The sequence below is a fragment of the Pyxicephalus adspersus genome, chromosome 1 (assembly GCF_032062135.1).
Source record: "Pyxicephalus adspersus chromosome 1, UCB_Pads_2.0, whole genome shotgun sequence".
NCBI classification, from domain to species: domain Eukaryota; kingdom Metazoa; phylum Chordata; class Amphibia; order Anura; family Pyxicephalidae; genus Pyxicephalus; species Pyxicephalus adspersus.
This window is the reverse complement of record NC_092858.1, coordinates 116,247,344-116,268,075: the sequence shown is the minus strand read 5'-3', so window position 1 is coordinate 116,268,075 and position 20,732 is coordinate 116,247,344. Positions and strand designations below refer to the sequence as shown.

Below are 20,732 nucleotides of genomic sequence, written 5' to 3'. Positions count from 1 at the left end.
AATTATTAATCTAATTTATTATATAACATCAAAATCTTCTGCAGTTCTATACAAAAAGAAAACATTTAGAATTTTAGAATTTTTTAACATGAACAAATAGAAGATTTTGGAACATTCTATAATGTCTATTAGCAGAAATCTACAGTTGTTAAAATATGACATATAAACAATTTTATATAAAGCAGATCCCCTAAACCAAGATTCCAGAATAATTTGTCACCTGTCACCTGTTTTAAACTCAGTTAACCACCTGGGCGTTACACTGATGTCTAGATTTGTGTACCAAAAGCGGAACACTGTTTTTCATGAAATTTTTTTTTTTAATTGTAGACCTGTAACTTACAGAAATATGTCCGAACAAGGGTCTAGTAGATATCATGAATATAAAAAAAGTTTGAAACACACAATCATGTAAAAAAAAAAAAAAAATTACTTTTAATAAAATTAAATAAAAATCACAAAAATCATTTTAAACAAGAATACATAAATAAATCAAAAATACTGAAAATGCAATAATTTGGTATACTGTATAGTATTATATTTTTCTAAAACCCCTCCCTAGTGTGGTAAATTTTAAAACGTCACATACCTATAGACAAAACCAAATAAATATATTTTGTATTATTTTGTATTGGATTGGATACAGGACTTTGTATTGAATCCAATACAAAATATTTGAATTTCCCGCTACGACCCCCATCGACGGGCGCATGCACAGACATCATCAGGAATTGCCGAGGGGCGTGTACGCAAACGCCGGGTATTCTAATTCTTTCCAAACTTCTGTACTTCCATGCAAGAAGTGTTAAATTCTTTGCATGGAAATTTACTTTAGATTGTAGGCTATAATTCACCAAATTACTCAATAATTACTTATAATTCACAGAATTACCGCATAACTCACCGAAATATGTCCAAAATTTTATAAATTTAATAATAAAAATTTTTTTTATAAAACATAAAAAAAAAAAATCTTTATAAAAAAAAATAGTGTATAATGTAATGTAATTGTACAGTAGCTTATATATTATATATATAATACAATTATATATATATTATTTAAAGATTTCTTTGTATTGGACTCAATACAGCTTTTTTGTATTAGGTTCAATGCAAAGTTATTTGAATTTCCCGCCCCGCCTCCCGCCCACACGTCATCAGGGATCTCCGAGGGACACGTACACGCAACTCGAACAGAGAAGAGAAGAAGAAGCCGGCGGAGAAGACAGGCACCCGACGCTGGAGAGGGAGATCGACGCTGGAACAACAGAAGACAGGATGATCACATCGGGACCAGGTAGGAGATGGATTTTAACCACCTGAGAAAAGTTCGGGTTTAACACTTTCTGCAAGTGTTTTTACCCCGAAACAAGGTCGGCTTTAACGGCCGGGTGGTTAAAGCAGAACAAAAGCAAACAAAAAATCATTTATACTTGCCTTTACTTCTGCATAGCCCCCAATCCCTCCGGAACTGTCCTTATTTGGGTCCCGCACCATCCTATAATTTGCTTTTGTCCCAGGACAGAGGAAGAGCAAGGCACTGCCATCTTCCTCTGTGTTCTTTCTTCTTCTGGCTACGTCACCCGATCTTGCACTGTGCGAGATAGGGTGAGGTAGTCTGCTGATCTCACTGCCTGTACCAGCTAGATTAATTCAAAGTGCAATACACCAATGGGTGCTTAAAGTCTAATAAATTTTCTTTCAAAAGAGCAATAGTCTTATGCCTATAGTTGCAAAGTGAGACTCAGCTTGCTGCTAATTGAGTAGTTCTAGCTTTGACTCAGAAGTTGTATGTTGGACCACTGCAAAAAGATTATTACTTTCCTGCAAAGAGCAGGAGCCCCACTCTGCAGCATGCAGGTAGGACACAGGCTTTTCCACTTTAGGTTTTGCTTGAGAGACAGAGAAAGATTGGCTGATTCTTGGCATGTACAAGCAAGGCAAAGACCTTTTACCTGATCAAATTCAGTTTTATTCAGAAACAAACATTAAACCCCCCTCCCCTCCACAATCAATTGAAAAAAATGTAAGGATTTTCACAAATGTCAGTGCAAAGTTCTACCTGCTTTAACTTCTGTTGACATTGTAGAAAGGATTCGACTCACTTCCTACTTCCTGCAGCCACTTGCTATTTCTTGATGTTCACTTTTTATTGAGTGAGTCTGTCTGCTATTGTAGCATGAGTTCCAGTTGTAATAAGAAAAGCTACTAAAAAAAGCTATGAGCAAACCTCATGTGAGAAAAACGACAATTTGCCAGAGTTCCTGCGAAGAATGCAAGCTCTGTTATCATGCTTTTCTTAGTTATAAGTTATATACTTATTTTTTTTTGCTTGGTTTTTTGTTAATTATTATATAGATGACAGATACTGTCATTTGTACAAACAGTAAAATGCAAAACAGTAAAATGGTTTGATGTCTGGAATAAAAATAGGCTAATTAGTTTGAAAAAGCAATTACCAAGGATAGTAAGATATGCTTTAGCGAAGTCTTGATCCAGTTCTGTTTTGGCCACACAAGTGTATGCTCCCTGATCCTTTTCTGCTACTCCAAATATAGTCAGGCCATCATCTTCCCTCTTCATTCTATAATAAATGAGAACCATGAAAACAATCTTTATCTTTATCTGAATAAAAAATATTTTTCATAAACATGGCATGAACAAGTTTTAAGGTTTTATTTTTTGTAAAGGCAAAACATTTAAAATAGACTTCACCAATTTAAAAAATTAATTGCCAATATTTTTGCACTTTTCTGTGCAATGTTTTAGGGAAAAAATACAATACAAAAAAGGAAAACAAACAAAGAAAAAAAACACCACAGAAAGTAAAAAAATACAGATGTTGGTAGTAAAATAGCAATTGGTCAGAATAATAACATGTCAAATACAGCAAATATAGGGAAGAGATGTTAACAAGGCTACTACGGGCACATGATTGGGGGATCATTATCTAATAAACATATAATTTAGACTAGAAACATACTATGTAGTCTGTTTAAATGTGGTTACAATTCCCTTGGTAATATAGCAATATAAGATTCCCATATAGCAAAAATCCATTACCGGGAAATTCCTTTGCCAAAGAAGTTTCATCCTATTCCATTTAAAATAAATCAAAATATTTCCAAAAACAACGTTAGAAAAGAGGGATGGGGCGTTATCCATTGGTGTATATTTTGTATTTACCTACCAGCGACAATATTTTGAAGAGTTTACAACATCATTTAGTGACTTTCATCCCCTGTATCTCCAAAAATTGCGAAGTTGGGTATAAGTGGTAAGTAACTCCCCAGTTGTCAGGGGCCATAAGACACCAAAAGTATTTAACCTTAGGGCAGCTCCATAGCATGTGGTACAAGTCAGCCTTCAGTGCTCCACATTTTATACTGTAATGAAGAGCTGAATACTACCCCTTTGGTGCACCTTTTTTTTTTTTGTTGTTCCCATTGTTATTATGGTTTTCATGTCATGTATTTTAGTTTTTGAATGATATCATATCAGCTGCTGGTAAATTATCTGCTACCTAAAAACTGCCAAAATTTACTAGAAGGATTGACCCTCTAACGACTTCAGGGGGATTAGCCACAAATCATGTACACCAAATGTATACACTTGGGGAACCAAGCCCAGGTTTATTCATTCATCACTATTAACTGAATTATATAAAGGTGACAAAATAATACATTTACCTCAAACAGGGGTGGGGCCATTAAATCATACATTGCCCTTGAATACATCTTTTGGCATTTCCCCCTTATCCAAGGCTATTGGAAACAAGTTAATCAACTACTCTTTGACATCACACAACATCAAATAACTTTAGACGCTCTTATCCATCTACTGGGCCTTCCAATAAATGCCCTGCCTAAACCTACTCACAAGCTGATATCTCATATCCTTGTAGCTGCCCAAACACTGATTCCCACTAAATGGAAAGGTACCCTACTTCCTTCCATGGATGATCTATGTAAACGCATCCAAGATGTCCACTTAATGGACTATCTTACTGCCTTTCTAAAGAATAGCATAGAAAAATTTGACTATAGAAGCTGTCAGTAAAAATGACAGAAGAATTACAACTCTAAAACCCTCATAAAAGCTTTCCTTACTCTCTTTTCCTCACGTACCCCTGTATGGAGTAGCAAGATGTGAGTTCCAGTTTCTTACAAAAAAAGCACTGTTAATAACGATGCAATGGATGCACAAGTATTGGCTGTATCAAATACAGGTAGTCCTCGGGTTACTTACGAGATAGGAACTGTAGGTTTGTTCTTAAGTTGAATTTGTATGTAAGTTGGAACAGGTACAATATTTTAATAAATGCATTTAGGACAAGTGTATGTATGTATGTGGTAGGCATACTCTGCAGTTTTAAATGGAAGGTAACAAAGTTATAAAGTTATAAAAAGATATAAAAAGCTGACAAGTGATTCATGCAGAAGTATGTGAGATGCAATAGTTAATTTTGTTTTGGGCACAACTAGCTATTACTACATTTTATATATTTGTTTAGATTGTAAAATTGTAAATTGTGTGTTTGAAGATCCAGCACGATCTACACAAACAATTACTTCTTACTAAAAAATGTAGCCTTTACACAAACCTGTTGCCTATGTACAACTGGGTATCATCCTTCATCCAAGTGACTGTAAGTCTCAGGGTAGGATCACTCCGAATGCGACAGTCCAAGCGCACAGTGGAGCCACGTCTAGCTATCTGATCTTCTGGACCCTTCACAATGCGAGTTGGCTCTAAAAAAAAAAAAAAAAACTACAGGTGAGTGGTACTGCATAAAAAACCCTTGTCATTGGCTAATTTAGTAAGGTCTCAAAGATCAAAAAAGGCCACCCAAGGCTTTTGCTTTTAAAATGCATTTTATCCAGTCAGCAACTGGTTTAGCCTTCCACACTGATTCCAAAAACCATTTCAGCTGGGTATTCGAGGAAAGTTAAGTATCAAAGCTACATTTACAATTTACAACAATAACCTTTTTCTTTAGAGATATCAATATCTATAAATCAAATACTTCTTCAGCAGCTTAAATTTTTCTACTTCAAAATCAGATAATAATAATAAGTGTTACCTATTTGACAAACTGCCAAAGACATAATGTATACACTTTATGTACTTTGAATACATACATATGCATATAAAATAGACACAATTATAGAAAAGTAAACCCTCTGCCTGTAATACTACCTTTTACTTCCAGCTTTACAGTATTTTCAGCATTGCCAAGGATGTTTGTAGCAACACAAGTGTATTTGCCTTGATCTTCTTTTCGCACAGTACTAATCTCAAGTGTACCATTTTCATGCACTCTGTAATTTCCTCCATCCAGGTTACTGCCCTGTCCATTCTTAAACCTGCCATTGAAACAGAGTAAAATAAAACATATCATGTACATCCAATTTTACAGTTATGAAAAGTAAATCATTTTCTGCTTTTACTTATTATACTTTGTAAAAAACGACTCAAAAGCCAATAAAGAGAGATATATTGCAGCACCATTCATTGTCTTACCAACGAAGAGTAGGTATAGGAGATCCAAAAAAGGGGCAGTCTAACTGAGTCCTATTATATTCAATTACTCTGATGAGCTGGTTCCGAGGGCCCAGCATTCTTGATGGAACATCTACAAGATAGACAGAGAAGCACTCAAAATGTATTTATATGTTCATACTGTAAGTTACAACATGTAAACATATCTTTCAGTTCAAGAATAAACGTACAAAATAGTAAATTGATAACATGTAAAGAGAACATTTCTAATTAGACCCAAAGCAACCATTTCCATTGCAATTAAAATCTATGAAACTCTAGAAATCATTCTGGTTTACGTGTGAAGTAAGATAGAGCCACATGGCTAAATAAATAAAAAGCCTTCCTGGATTACAGGCTGGGCTGACATGGCTTCCTTGCTTAAAACAGAACCACCACTCAACCTAAGTGGGAGAAAGCAAGAGTGAACTCCCGGTAGCCTGGTGACATGTTTTTTTTATAAAAGCAGATATAGAATAAATTATCTTGGGACATGGAAAATACACACTACGGGATATAATAAGTAGTAGAAATGAATGAAATTTAAATAGCCAAATGAGTGATGAATTTTCATAAAACTGTCAAATTGCACTGGAGTCAAAAGATTAACTTACTGTGTTTTATGATGGAAACAACAGGCAGGTGTCCAGATAATTATGTGCCTATTGCTTACTTGTGGAAGGCTAATGTAAACAAAGGGATGTCACACTGAGCCAATATTCTGGATTTCATGTCGAAAAACAGAGGCTGATACATCATAACAGTATATATCATAACATCTAAAGACTGATCACATAGATATACTCTATACACTATAAAATTTCCTGGTACATGAATAAACAATTATAAACAGTGCACACCAAATCACTCTGATAAATAACACAGACAGAATATTGGGAAAAAAATGTCAAAATTGCTCAACTTCACAAAAAACTGTCATATTTACCTACTTTTTTAAAAAGAATATACCAACATAAATGAAAAAACACTACACTAAAGAGTCGCTGTGCATTTTACTTTACTTTTCTTACCAAGTATGGAGACAAAAGCATTAGCCAACAGATATCCATGGGCATTGGAAGCATTACACTGAAAAACTGCACTGTTACCAGTCTGCACTTCTCTGAAAATTATAGTGTCACCAGCAACTTCAAAATTGGGGTTTGGAGCTGTTGAAATGGAAAAGAGTAAACAGCATTAGATAGTAATGTGTGTGCATTTGATAACAGTAAATTAAATAGTCAAAATTTCACAAAACTCAGAAATGCCATACTATTGGAAACTTTCACTGAATTTAAAAGGAATTTGGATGGGTTTAAACTTCTACCTTCTACTTCTTAAATTTTATAATTATATTATAATATTATAGAACTTTTAAGGCATGTTTCAAAAATTATACACTAAACTAGTGTGTAAATGTTCCTGTATTGCAGAACCCAAACTCCAAACATACACCTATGGCCAGATTGTCTTATATCTTGTTGTTCAACAGCCACTGGTGCAGGCAATTGGAAAAGTACCCATAAGTCAGTTGAGAAACTTATCTTCCACTGTCCTTAAATTAGGAGTATGTTGGGATCTTACTGAACATCAGCTAAAGAGCCACAGTTGTGATTACTGGTCATATATTCAAAAGGGCACTACCAAGACTTCCACTCGCTGCAGATGACCTCACTCTATAAATTTGCAACATATGTATGACACTGCATTACCAGGTTAGATGTTTAGATGTTCTTATACAATTCTTACTGTAATATCAACCCTGAATTTGTATTAAGTAAAACCTGACTACAAACCTAAAGAATTTACCCATGTGTTTAAAAGAAAATAAATGTCAAAACCATGTCATGGAAGCCAAGGTTCGCAGCACCATAGGCTCCCTGTCTACAGGGAAATCCTCTGGCCCAGGTGGTTAAAAACTGAATTATTCAAGATTTTCTGTGATGACTTGACCGCCCTGCTTTTAGAGGTCTACGATGCTATTGTCACAGACATTGCACCTTTTCCAGAATTCAATGAGGCATACATCATGCTTATGCCCAAAGAACGAAAATACCCAGAGATGGTCTTCTCATACTGTTCTATTCACACAAAACACCAGTTGGAATTTGTCAGGAACTGACTCAATATTCATAATTTGGCCAGCCATCACAGCCACAGTGCAATCTACACATCTGGGTTTGGCATCTACAATAACTTGTTCACCAAACTCTCAGTTAGCAGTAAATTTGTCAAACCCAATCACCATCTCAAGGGGAGTGACACAAGGTTGCCCGCTCTCCCCTATTTCTATTAAACTTAGCCCTAAAACCCTTATGGCGACATTTGGAATCATCTCCTGACTTTCAAGGTATTTAAATTGGTCTTCGAAACTTCTGGATTACTGTGTTCGCAGACAATTCCTTATTGTACATACTAGACCATAAACAAAGCTTGACACTCATACTTGAACTGATAACATAATATGGTCCTGTGTAAGGGTACTCGAAAAAACAAAAAACCCTGGATGTAAAGTAAAAATGTTATTCTTTTCTACTTCTGCAACACCCTTTCTAAAAACCAAAAATGAAGTGTGAAGCCCATCCCCTTCTGTCTTCATCTCCACAGCGATGCGCAGTGAGATTGTCACTCTTTTTTTCTCTTTACAGCATGCTATGGTACCTGATGTCGCGCTTGCGCAATGAGATTAGATCTTGATGGTGGCGCCAGGACCAAGGAGGATCCCTGGATGGCGGGGCACGTGATTAGGAACTGCGTCCCCTGGCCTCGGATCCCAGCGCTTGAACATTGGAGACGCAAGGCTAGGGGATGCAGAAGTCGGCTGGGTATGTGACATGTGGGCGGGTGGCTTGTGTGCGTCAGGGGGACGGGACCGTTGGGAAATTTGAAATTAGAAGTGTTTTTAAATGTCACATGTACCGATTTGACATTTAAAAATACAAAATAATCATACCACCAGGTAGGGTAAATGTAAGTGTGATTTTTTTATTTTGAGTTTAGTTCCCTTTAATCTGGATAAGTCCAGAGGCCTTTACCTTTCTGAATTCATTAGGCCAAGTTGTGGAAAATTATTCCCATTTATTTGGTGTAAGGTTAAGATACCTTAACTGGGAGTATTGATCCCTAAAAATCCACATAAGCTAAAAACTTGGTAGAGAGGCCCCAAATAAAATGGTTGTTTTACCCTAAACCTCATCCAAACACTGCGTCTTGTGCTACCGACCGCATCAAACTGCTTTTCATGGAATCTTTTGAAATTTTCTACAGTCTTCAACAGGCGCTTATGAATAGAAGCCTAAATTTCCCTGACATTGGATCAGGTCCTGCGTCGTCCCAGGATCCTCCTTCATCCTGGTGAGAAGGAAGAACCCGGCACCGCTATCTTCTTTGTTCTTCTTTTACCCATTCTCGCACTCCGCATGCACGAGATCGAGTGCTGTAGCAGGGGGGGGGGGGGGGGGGGGGGGGGGCGGCGGAAACAAATTCTGCCAAACCTTACCTGAAATTGCTTCTCCATTCATTAACCACTGAATAATGGGTTTAGGGTTTCCGCTGGCTCGACATACCAAACGGCCATTTTCTCCAGGGGCTAAGATCAGGTTTTTTGGTTCATCCAGCCAGTAGGGAGCCGCTGATATAACAAAAAACAGAGTTTACCACTTTAATCTTCAGTAAATTTCATAATTAAATAAAAGAAAGACTGGTTTATTTAGCTTACTAGTTAATTTTTCTGCTTAACTTTGACAATCAGGCTGCTGTGCTTACAGATTATACTAAAGAAAAAGCTTAGTATAACAGTCAAAATATAAAAGCTTTTAAGCATCTATTTTATCAATGCTGGTCAAGCAGATACATTTTAAAATGTATTGTAATACAAATATGTAATATAAAAGTAAAATCTTCTTAAGCAATACAATACAGGATAAGGGAAGGGAACATAGCCATTCTATAAACATGAAACCTATGGCTTTGATGATCCAAATCAAAGCCAACACTGACACACTATCATGAATTAATTGATAACATTCAGGATGGAAAAATACAATAAATGTCTTTATGTAAAAAAATTGCTGAAATACCCTATAAAACAAATATTTTATCCTGAAGAAACGTAACATATTGATAAGCAACAATTGTCATGGTAGCTGCTTGCATTACGTTGCATTTTTTGAAACATAGATTAGGAATGTAAGGATATACTGGCAGACTATTGATACCGAAAAAAGGTTTTATAGTAGATAGATTATGTTGTTGTTGTTATGCTTGATGAGGGATAATGGTACATATATTTCCACCTATATATTGGTTTAAAACAGGTCTTTGATAGTGTATAAAACATTAAAACATTTTGGAATTTGACAGATAGATACAGATACACTACATGAACGTAAGTTCATCACTGGGTTTTTGACCTAAATTCCTGTCCCCATAACACCCATACTAGAAATTAGGAGGGAGGGAGGGTGTCATCGTCAGGACAAAAAGGTATGGACATTGTCAATGGTTCTAACTCTTACTCTAATCCCCCTATTTTTCTAAAAAAAAAACATTTTGTTCTTACCTGTCAGGAATTGAGGGTAAAACGCCTAATAGTAACACAGGTGGCAATAAAGATTTTTATCAGACCAGCTGTGTCCAAAAGAAAATTCAAGGTTTAAGCTGGAGTTTGGCTTTACAGGTGTGATGCCAGGACAAATCCTGTCATGTATATTGTTTTAGTCATGAAAACACTGATAGGAATTTTAAAAAGTTGGTTTCTTATTACCATAATAATACATATAATACACAGCTATTTTGTAAGGAACCCTACATTGTTGAACACATAAAGATCAGTGGTTCACTGGATCTCCCAATCTGATGAGCAGCTCCCTTGAATAGAGTAGATAAACCCCCCTAGCGGTAATCCCGAGTGTGACTCGGGGTGGGAAAACAATGCAAAAACCGGTAACCCCGAGACACACTCGGGGTAATTTTGGGGGACCCCCTTACCTTAGCCCCGCGCTCCAGCAGCGATCGCACGATCCCGCTGTGATGGCGGGGCGCTTCTCCGTCGGGGGCGTGGCCGGGCTGGAAATTTAAAAGCAGATTACAGAGTAATCTGCTTTTAAATACCGCTTGGGTCCCCACCACCCCGCTGCACGCATCTGCAGTTAGATGCGATCACCAATAGTAAATCCAGGGGGTGATACCAGCGGAGAGTTCCCGCTGGCAGCACCCCCTGAATCTACTGCAGCTGCTCACCTGCTCGCATCACCCGGAGGCTGAACATCCCCACCGCATCTCCCGCAAGATGTGTGACATCTTCCGGGTGATGCGGTGGAGTGATGGATTCTGGGGGCGAGAAATTTAAAAGCAGATTATTATGTAATCTGCTTTTAAATTTTTTTTTACAGTGAATTACACACAATAACATACAATAAAAGTATCAAAAAACATTTTAGTGCACCAAGCATCATTGCCCAGTGCCCTGATTTACATTTTGCCCACTATTGATTTGACCTTTTGATCACTTATAAATCACTTCCTGAATGTATCATTTCATCACTTTGTCTTTGACCTTGATTGTTCCTGACTGTTTGCTGGAGACCACATGGCATCCAAAGGACTAGCGATTCACCAGGAAATTTGTCATCGGACAGCGAAAGTGAACTGAGCGACGATTCTGAACCTGTGCGTAGATTTATTTCACTGGTAGATTTTTTTCATTAGAACACCGGATAGGGAATCCCCCTCCTCCACAGTGTCTTGGGAGGAAGGGGATCCCCCATCAGAGATCTCCACGCGGCAGCCGAAGGGAGCCACAACAAGGAGGCTGAAGAGCCGCATGCGGCTCCGGAGCCGCAGGTTGCAGACCCCTGCGCTAGGGGGGTTAAATTTCCAGCCCTTGCATCACTACAGAACACAGTAGTGATGTAGGGGCTAGTATATGGATGTGGCAAGGAAGCAATGGTAAAATATATCTACCATAAAACTGTAAGCACTGAATTATGGTTTCATTAAGTGATTTTATTCAGGTTCAGATGGAGGACGATTGTGATGTACAGTTACCACTTTAGAGCGACTGAGTGCCTGGCAGGAGAAAGTCTGTTCCCACCTCCCCTCCCACTTAGCTAGTGTGTTGGAGGTAGGATTGCTAAAACATGATTTACTTAAGAAGGAAGAACGCTCAGGCAACAAAGTGAAAATTTAACTTATAGGTTATGCAATACACGGAAAATTGGCAATAATTAGGATTTACAGGAATGTATCTAATCAATATGCTCTCTTTTATGTAGAATATTAGTTTTTTAAACATTGCCAGTGAGATGTTACCCAAAACTGCTAGTGTAAGACCATGAGCTGTACTTCCGTAATAATTATGCTTGTTTTTATGAAGACATTTTTTAGAGTGCACTGTGGATAACATAGGATGCCCTTTACGCCATGTGAGCTGAGGTAGTCTGTATGACCAGAGAAACTGGTTGGGTGTTCTCTTCCATCACCAGATGCTGCAAATACCATTGCTGTTGCTGTGGATACTGGACATCCTACAACTTTTGGGCTATGTATTATCCCACAAGCTATTTTGTGGATGCATAGAATTAAAATCACTACACCATGGGTTGACAGCAAGTTATGACTGTCTTTCCATAGAATATGCAGTTGGATTGACACCAGTAAAACACAACAATTCTAATATGGAACCGTTGAGGTTGATTTAGAAAAGAAGTGTAAGCTGTGTCACTTATCAAAGTGAATTATCCATATGAAGTGCTCAATCCTAATGTTTTATATAATGATTTTAATTGAAATTTTGAGAAAACTTTGGTGTTTTTTAAAAAAATCTGAGACTGATTTATTTTAGTATGTTGTGAATAATTGGTGATTACTGAATTATTATACAGTTCCAGATCCAGCAAAGGTACAAGGACCGTGTACTCTATGCAATGTGTTGTTGATTATAAATAATATTTTGCATTTAAAAATAGAAACGCATAAGTGTTCTTTAGTTTGACTAAAAAAAGAGATACCCACCCAGTACATTTTGGGACTATTTATAAAACATGGAATCAGACTTTACCTCGTGGAAATAAATTACTGTCATTGAAACACATTGAAATAGAATTTTTTTTTTTTTAGGAATGTATGTGTACAGGGAACTGAACTACCAGGGGGTTGGAGTAACAGAGGCACAGTGAAAATGTTGATCTGCACATTGCAGAAACTAAAAGCGAACAATCAGAAATTATGTTTTAAAACTAAATCAGTGAAAGATGCGTTTGATTGCATATAAGCTACTGAACATCTACATGTCTTAAAGTTTCCAATGTTGTGTGATATTTTGGGCCTTACCTTTCACACGAACAGAGATAGTATGTCTGATACTTCCCATCTTATTTGATGCCTGGCAGAAATACTCTCCACTGTCTTCTTCTGAGACAGGTGAAATGCGAAGAGTCTTGTTGTAATTTTCAAACTTCAGCTTTTGACTTGGTAGCTCTCCTCCCTTCTTATACCACATAATTTCAGGTGTGGGGCTGTTAAACACAAAAACTACAAATTTAAGAAGGTATAAAAATTACATGATTTGCTGTGTGAGCAAAATTTGCTTATTTGCAGAGGTAATATAAATTAATATTGATCTAGGACTGTGACTAGTACAGTATTGTAATTAGGAGCTACATGTTGCTTTGTCATTGTATAAGAGTGTTAGTTAAATTCTGGTCTTTGAAACGCATTGAGTATTGCTCTCAAGTCCCTTGGTGAATATATGTAGCTAATAAAATTGAAAAGTATTAATTTTATGAAGCAAAACCAAATAGGCTGCAGATAGTTCTGGGACTATAAGAGGCTATATGCTAAAATTTTGCTTGGTACTAATGTGTATCTATTGTAGTGTAAAGCAGGGGTCCCCAACCCCAAGTCCGTGGTCTAGGCTGGGAGCACAGAGACCAATGGTGGTCCACAAAGCCACGGACCATGTCACCTGTACGGATCGCAGGTTTAAGGGGCTGGGCAGGTTGTGTCTCTCTGTGGACGGGTTCTGGCATTATGACATCAATCAGGGGGAAGCTTTTTTCCCTTTAAGTGACACAGGACCGTAGATTCAGTGTTCCATGAGCTCGAAAAGGTTGGGGACCACTGGTGTTTAGGAGAATATCAGTCTTTGCATTTATGGTTTTTTGAGTGTTTATTATACAATAATAAAATGGGTTCCTTAATGAATTTTGTAGATGTACATTTTAAACATCCAAATAAACTCAATGACACCTAAAATCTGAATTTATGTGACAGCCTAAAAATGAAAAAGAAAAATGTTTTACTTGTTTGGTAAATAAACGCTACAGTCTGAATGTATCTTACATTTTTAATTTTCAGTATAACATGAAATATTTTATACTCATTGTCGGAAGTTAGCCTTCTTCTAAATACTATAAAATAACTATTTATTTACCATTTTTTATTTATTTTCCCAAATCAATTTTTTCGGTTTCAATAAATTTTTATTATTAATTTTCAAATAAACCATTCAAACATTTCACATAGTATACAAAGTATACTTGTATAACATACAAAAAATGGTGGAAGGGAATAAATAAATTGGGGTGGGTCGACAAGTGGAACATTAATGGGGTTCTTCCGTCATCCTAATTACATTTTTAGCATATACTGTATATAAGGGAGACCATTGCCCAAAAAACACCATTTCTGTTTGCACAATTGAGAGATACAATAAAGTACCCAGGCAAGTAAACCTAAACAATCATAATGAGCAAGTTTAAAGCCTAAATCAACATAAACCAGACAAGACATAGGAGAGTGGGAGCAGGGAGGTGGGGGGTCCGCTTGAGGGTTACCTCAAGACATCCCAAATGTCTGCGGGACCGTGACCAGGGAGTTAGTCCGCAAAGATTTTGCCATGGGTATGTGCACCTTTATAGATTATTTGGTTAACAATGACCTGTCGGAATTTGGTGTTAGATGGTGTATTATCCACACAGTTGACATTTTTTCATTAGTGAGGTACCATGATTTTTTTGGTTTCCCCTGTGCAACTGTGGGTAGAGTGAGGCTTCAAGCTTTATCCAGAACTTGTTTTGCAGCCAAAAAAATTGAAGCAATGATTGAAGCAATTGGAATTAGGTAAAAATGCACTGGTCAGACCTAACATTTGGGAGGCCTACTTTAGGGTCTTAGGGAATTGATTTTAATATCCAATATTTGCGTATCTTAGGGCACTCCCACCAGATGTAGAGTAGGGTTCCATTAGAGGGGCAGCCTCTGAAACAAAAACCAGTGGAGGTACTCGTAAATTTGCATAGCTCACAGTAGTATGGTGGTCAGTATGAAGAATACCTCTTAGATTACTGGCAAGTTAAAATAATGTCACATTTACAGACAGCAAAAAGATTATTATCAGTTAGGCTGACCTGAGAGGAAAATAATATATTTTTATATAAATAAGTTCCTCTAATATAGTTTTATTACTAATAGGTGATCGTGTACCTGTGATAAGATTCACCATGGTATTGAGATGCTACAGAGATTTGACCAGATTCTAATTAATGTCTAAGAACATTAGAATTTTTTGCTTTTTGAAAATGTTTAAGGTAATAATTTACTATTTACAAAATACCATAATACTTTTGTAGTTACAGTTTAAACATAAAAATAACAAATTCTTTGTAAAAAGAGTTTACAGTGCTTACACTCCAGATGCAATGCATTCCAGCAACAGATCTTCATCACGCAGAACCAGTTTGGTGCTGGATGTGCCCGTAGGTAGTAAGAATGTTGGTATTCGCTCTGGTACTCCTCGAGCTGGAATATTAACATATCATAAATGTAATCAGTGCTCAAAAATGTTAAGGGTTCCTGCACACAAACATAATAATAAAATAATTTTAAATATAGATATATTATCTTTAAAGCAGCAATTTATGTCCTCAACAGTGCTATAAAAGTGTATTGCAAATACAGCCATTCTAACCATTATTTTGCTGAACGTGAATACTATTTTTAATTGCCTTATAATCCTTAACATTGATAGAGGCAAATTGTTCTTCAGTTGCTAGGTTAATTAAACGTTTAAAATAAACCATTGTAACTTGAATGCAGAAGCAAGGTAGTATTATTAGAATTATAATCAATAGTATAACTTAGTTATACTCAGTAATCTTTTATTTATACTGGAATAAATTGCTGCTTTACTGCCTGCCACATATTGGAATTTAATTATGTTTTGGGTGAAGTTTAATTTGTTATAGGAGCCACCATACATGTTTTGTAAGATGGATGGACATCTTACCAAACAAAATAGGTGGTGGGAGTTCCTTTTCTCCAATCTGACAGGTCCTATTATATGCCCAACACAAGTTAGTTCTTTAGGGTACATGTGGGGTTTAATTCCTTGATTCCCTTTCACAGTTGTCATACACATGTTTGCATAACTAGTGTCTCTGACAACAAGAAATAATAATTATCGCCAAACAGGAGAACCCTACATGTGTTTACTTTTGACCCTATGGTTGCCTTGCTGGTGGTGTTTAAGTCTGCATAGAATAAAGATGCATATGGTTAACATAATATTACCTGCAAATCAGCAAATACTTGTATCTGTATACAGAGTACCTGTACAGACATGCAATAATTGTCACTGGAAAAAAATTAAATCTTTAGTTATCATTTTCAGTGACAGTAGAATAAAGTGGGGGAGCAGGATAAGGATAAATGGGGTAACTGTCCAAAGAAGGACACATTTAGCAAAACAATACCTGATAAGGATCTAACTTCTCCCTACCATATAAACTCTCGTGTTTAAAAAAAAAAGAATTGACTTCACATACCCTATAGCAATTTATGTTCTCAACAGTGCTATAAAAGTGTATTGCAAATACATTAATTTTCACTGAGGTGATTAGGTAATCTATAGTTAATCAAGAATACAGTTTTTTTACTTTTTTCTTTATTTTAGCCTGCAAGATTGGAGGATTACTAAGAGCAAAAACAGATTACATGTCACTTCTCATATCTACTTTAAAAAAAAGTAATTACAATGTTTCAACAGTTATGTTCCTACAAGGTAAGTATTATATCACAGCAGATGCTGCTTTACTACAGGTACACAATTGATAAATGTAATTTGCTGATAAATGCCACTCTGGAGGTTGCTTTCTTGTGTAAATATGCGGTTGTCTTTCTACAATGTGGGAGATACTTGAAAATGTATTGATCAATGATAGACACAAAAAAAAATAGGCAAAAAAGGCTTCAGTGGTGTGAGTATCCTGCTGTCTTAGAAGCAATGACAAGAACATAAAAGCCACAATTCACAAGTGCAAAGCCAGCTTTGTTACGGACACATATATTGCAACAGCCAGGCATAAAATAAACTAGATAAGCAAACACATCTTTTATGGCAACATACCTAGAAGGTTTACTTAACAGCATTAAAAGAGTTGGGGGATATCTAGAGATAACACAACATTTTCATGTAACAATTATTTACATGTAGCTTCCCAGATCAGCTAGTCTGTAAAAATAGACAATGATTTATTAAGCACGAAAATTTTTGTATAAACATAAGTTCTCCTAAACAGGGCTTTGATGTCTGTAAATGAATATTTTTATAATTATATCCAAACTATTCTAATCCCAATGCATTGCTTGTTTCAATGCACAATTGAAATTCTGTCACCTAGTGTCCAATTATTAAAAGAACACAGCAGTCACAATTGTAAATGTTATATCTTCGAACAAATAAACAGTTAAATCCACCCCTAATTCCCTCATCACTTTGCTGCATTGTAGTTTTGTACATTTTGTTTTTAGTAAATATTGTGAGAACTAAACTTTACTTAAAATATTCTCCTTTCTTTTATTCAGGTAATTGTGTAATATTAACATATTTACATTGTGCATTATTTTATCTAATAAGCAAGTGGACACCTTTTTACCTGCTTTCCACAGTTTTACTTTACCAGGGTCTTGAAAAAGATCAAATTTACTCAGTAGTAAATGAGTCAGAGGTTTGACTTATCATTTTTTTAAACACTCTGAAATCTCCATCAGAAAATGCCACAGCTGATTTTATTGTTCTTTCTTTACCTAACCAATATAGGATACGGAAACTATTGTCATATATAAATCATACAGAAAAATGAAAATACAATTTGCAAAGAATATCCAGTCATGTCATGCTTGCACATGATTAGCTGGTTAAAGCAAGCATACTTTCAACTCACCTCCACTTTCTAAAGTAGAACTAAAACTATAGTTTATTTACTTTAATGATTTCCGACTAGAATAAATTTTCTTCATCTGTGATTTATTAATGGGATCAGAATTATTTGTATGTACAATCTAGAAAATCTAACCCAATAGTTCTATATTTTTAAATATAGATCTAACTGCAGTTTTTATCTATATTAAATGTGATGAGTATAATGAATACTGTTAGCTACTAGGTGAGTTAGACTGGAAGTCTTAAGACCCCAAGGACTCACCATGATACATAATAGTATGGTTCACGGAATGTACTGCAGAATCATTACGGGAATTCTCTGTAATAAACAAAACATCGTGAGAGCCCAGGAGGAACACATACTGAAGTGATAGAAATGAAGAATAAAAAATATGTGGAGAATGAAGTGAAGTAGGAACACTAAACAGCAAAAACAAAAAACAAAAAAACAGCTCAAGAAAAAAAAGCTTCAAATGCATTGGATTGGAGCCTCTTTACAAAGGTCATAATTGCTATTTTGCTGATTGTTTTTTTTATCCACATAAAAATTTATTCTAATAGCCTAATTTGTATTTAAAATTGCTCTTGCCAACATTTCCACTACAAGTTTAGGTTAAAATACCTGTGGAATTTAAATGTAATGTTACATAAAAGTTACATACTTAGTACTTTTGCCTGTTTTTGTCACTATATTCAATGTATAAAAACCAGAAAAGAACTAACTGGCATATTGAAAGAATTTTGTCATTTTTTTCTTTGATCAGTACATTTTTAACCAATTTACTGTTTGTCATTTTCACTAACATTAAAACAACCCACTTTAAAAACTGTGTAAAAAAGAAAAATGGGCAATGAAACAAAATGCTATTAGCCTTTATAAATAGGCTCCTTAGTAAGTAATACAAAAAATAGGAATGAGTGTGCTTGCAAAAGCATGTAGCAAACATTCATTGTATCTCAAAAGTAGACAACATTTCCAGGGAAATTCCCTTAGCTCAAATAGATCAAAACAAGCGATAAAAGACAAAGACATGGTAGACGAATTAAACAACTTGCTGGACTAACACGGCTAGAATTAAAAACAACAAAGCATGTTTAACAGCAGCAACACGCAAAATGCAATTATTACACAAATTAGCATTTTCACAAAAAAGCATGGAATCTATAGCAAAATAAAAACAAACTTAAAATATTTTAAAAATGACAGCAACGATTTTTGTGGCAAATGGTGAAAAACAGACTTTACCAATATAAACAAGAGGGGGGCATTGTCATGGCCTAAAAAGAAAGAACAATTTGAAGTGGCAAGCTATTGACATCCATAATACTGGGTTCCAGTGGTAGCCCCTTATTACTTTTTAGCAAAAAAAAAAAAAAAGTGGACACCACTTGAATACTCTATATCTCAATAGTCTTGCTGGTTTCAGGTCTAGGTGTTCCTATAAAAATAGAAGGCTTTACTACTAATGAATGGACACTGCTTTCCTGAAAGTTTTTATATTATAAATAGTATGTTTTTAATATGTAATATGGAGCACTATAAATATACAGTATGTCTCTCTGATAAAAAAAAAGGGTGCAGATTTTAGAAACGAGTGTTCCTTTAAATCAAAACCTAGTTCTGGTTACTGTCTAGTATCCCAATATTATAATGATAAATAATATATCACTCCTATGGTTAACAGACACTTGGTTTTGAATTAGGATCTTCTTAAATGTAAATTTTACCCTTTAAGAAATAAAATACATTAAAACACTGTTTTCTGGTTAGGTAATAATTCTCACTTACTGGTCAGTACTTTTAAAGTGTATGGATTTTTCTGCTGGATTGTATGTGTAAAATGGGAGCGAGCATTGCAGCTGTAATCTGTCACAGCATCTTCACGAAGGACATTAGAGAAGTATAGGTCTCCATTCAGACCCTGGGACACTCTTCTGTTCTGCACAATTGGCTCCATTGCTAGAGAAGCAAGAAAGATAATATTTTTATCACACAAGGAAAGGTTGATTGAGCATACATTCTGCATTGTTTGGGTAATATAAATACATTCACACTAGATCATTTTCCAATTTGTTATGGTTTATTTAGGCCTAAAATACAATAGATAAGCTATCCTACTGTTTCCAACAAACCCACATTTTTCAGTAAAAAATGAAAAAGAAACCTTTTCAAACCTTTAAAACAAATAGACCAATGATTGGGTTGGTTCTAAGGCAAACTATTCTTAGGCAAATCTTTTTTCTCTATAGGCTTAGAGAAATGTATTACATAAAAGCCTAACATACTTACAATTTTAAAGTGGAGGGAGGGTACTACTTTAAGTTCCATAACCCATGAAAAGAGCCCCTCCGATTTGCTCCCCTATTGTTAGCTCAATATACTGTGTTTTGTGAAATTTGTGATTCATCAGAAACAAAGTAGGCCAGATTTATAACCTATGCTTTCAGTGCTGACATGTTTAACATCAACAGTTATTTTGCTATACCTGCAGCATGTTTAAAGGGATAAAATGTGGGTAAATGTAAATGTATTCTCTATTCTTTTCAATTCGTTCAAACATTTTACCTTGCTGTTGCTGCATTGTGTATATATGTATAACACATGACTAATATTCATTAAGCTGATTATTTAGCATGATACAGTACAATTATTAAATTATTACAAATAAATTCCATTTACTCTAATAGTCAAGACCCACAGGATTTGACAAATCTCTATTAATATAAAAAACACACCAGCCTCTCCCACTTACAACTGCTCATCCAGAATATGACTGGAGGAGGGAGCCCAGGAGGAGGATTGCATTGCAGAATTAGGAATGCCCCTTCATTTACAACAACTGGGTCTAGATTTTCTTTTGGCCATAGTGGAGATCCTGAGAAAAAGACACATGTGGAAAAGTTAGATATTTGCAATGAATTCTTTTACATTGATTAACATTAAATCACTGAATATGATACAGGCATC

General features: G+C 35.7%; 1 protein-coding gene across 21 annotated transcripts in view; it reads right to left on the bottom strand.

The window, feature by feature from the left end:
• NFASC (neurofascin) overlaps window positions 1-20,732 on the bottom strand; it is a 91,454-nt gene that overhangs the window by 28,526 nt on the left and 42,196 nt on the right. For 16 of the 21 annotated variants that reach the window (XM_072424736.1, XM_072424743.1, XM_072424793.1 and 13 more), the window contains 11 exons: window positions 20,518-20,640; window positions 19,554-19,724; window positions 18,027-18,083; window positions 15,231-15,342; window positions 12,874-13,058; window positions 9,041-9,172; window positions 6,573-6,710; window positions 5,524-5,635; window positions 5,200-5,366; window positions 4,604-4,751; window positions 2,460-2,584 (listed from right to left, as the gene is read on the bottom strand). In XM_072424736.1, coding sequence (XP_072280837.1) covers window positions 2,460-2,584; window positions 4,604-4,751; window positions 5,200-5,366; window positions 5,524-5,635; window positions 6,573-6,710; window positions 9,041-9,172; window positions 12,874-13,058; window positions 15,231-15,342; window positions 18,027-18,083; window positions 19,554-19,724; window positions 20,518-20,640 — 1,470 coding nt within the window. The remainder of the gene's footprint in view (window positions 1-2,459; window positions 2,585-4,603; window positions 4,752-5,199; window positions 5,367-5,523; window positions 5,636-6,572; window positions 6,711-9,040; window positions 9,173-12,873; window positions 13,059-15,230; window positions 15,343-18,026; window positions 18,084-19,553; window positions 19,725-20,517; window positions 20,641-20,732) is intronic. The other 5 variants (XM_072424767.1, XM_072424778.1, XM_072424785.1 and 2 more) reach the window with 1 other exon arrangement.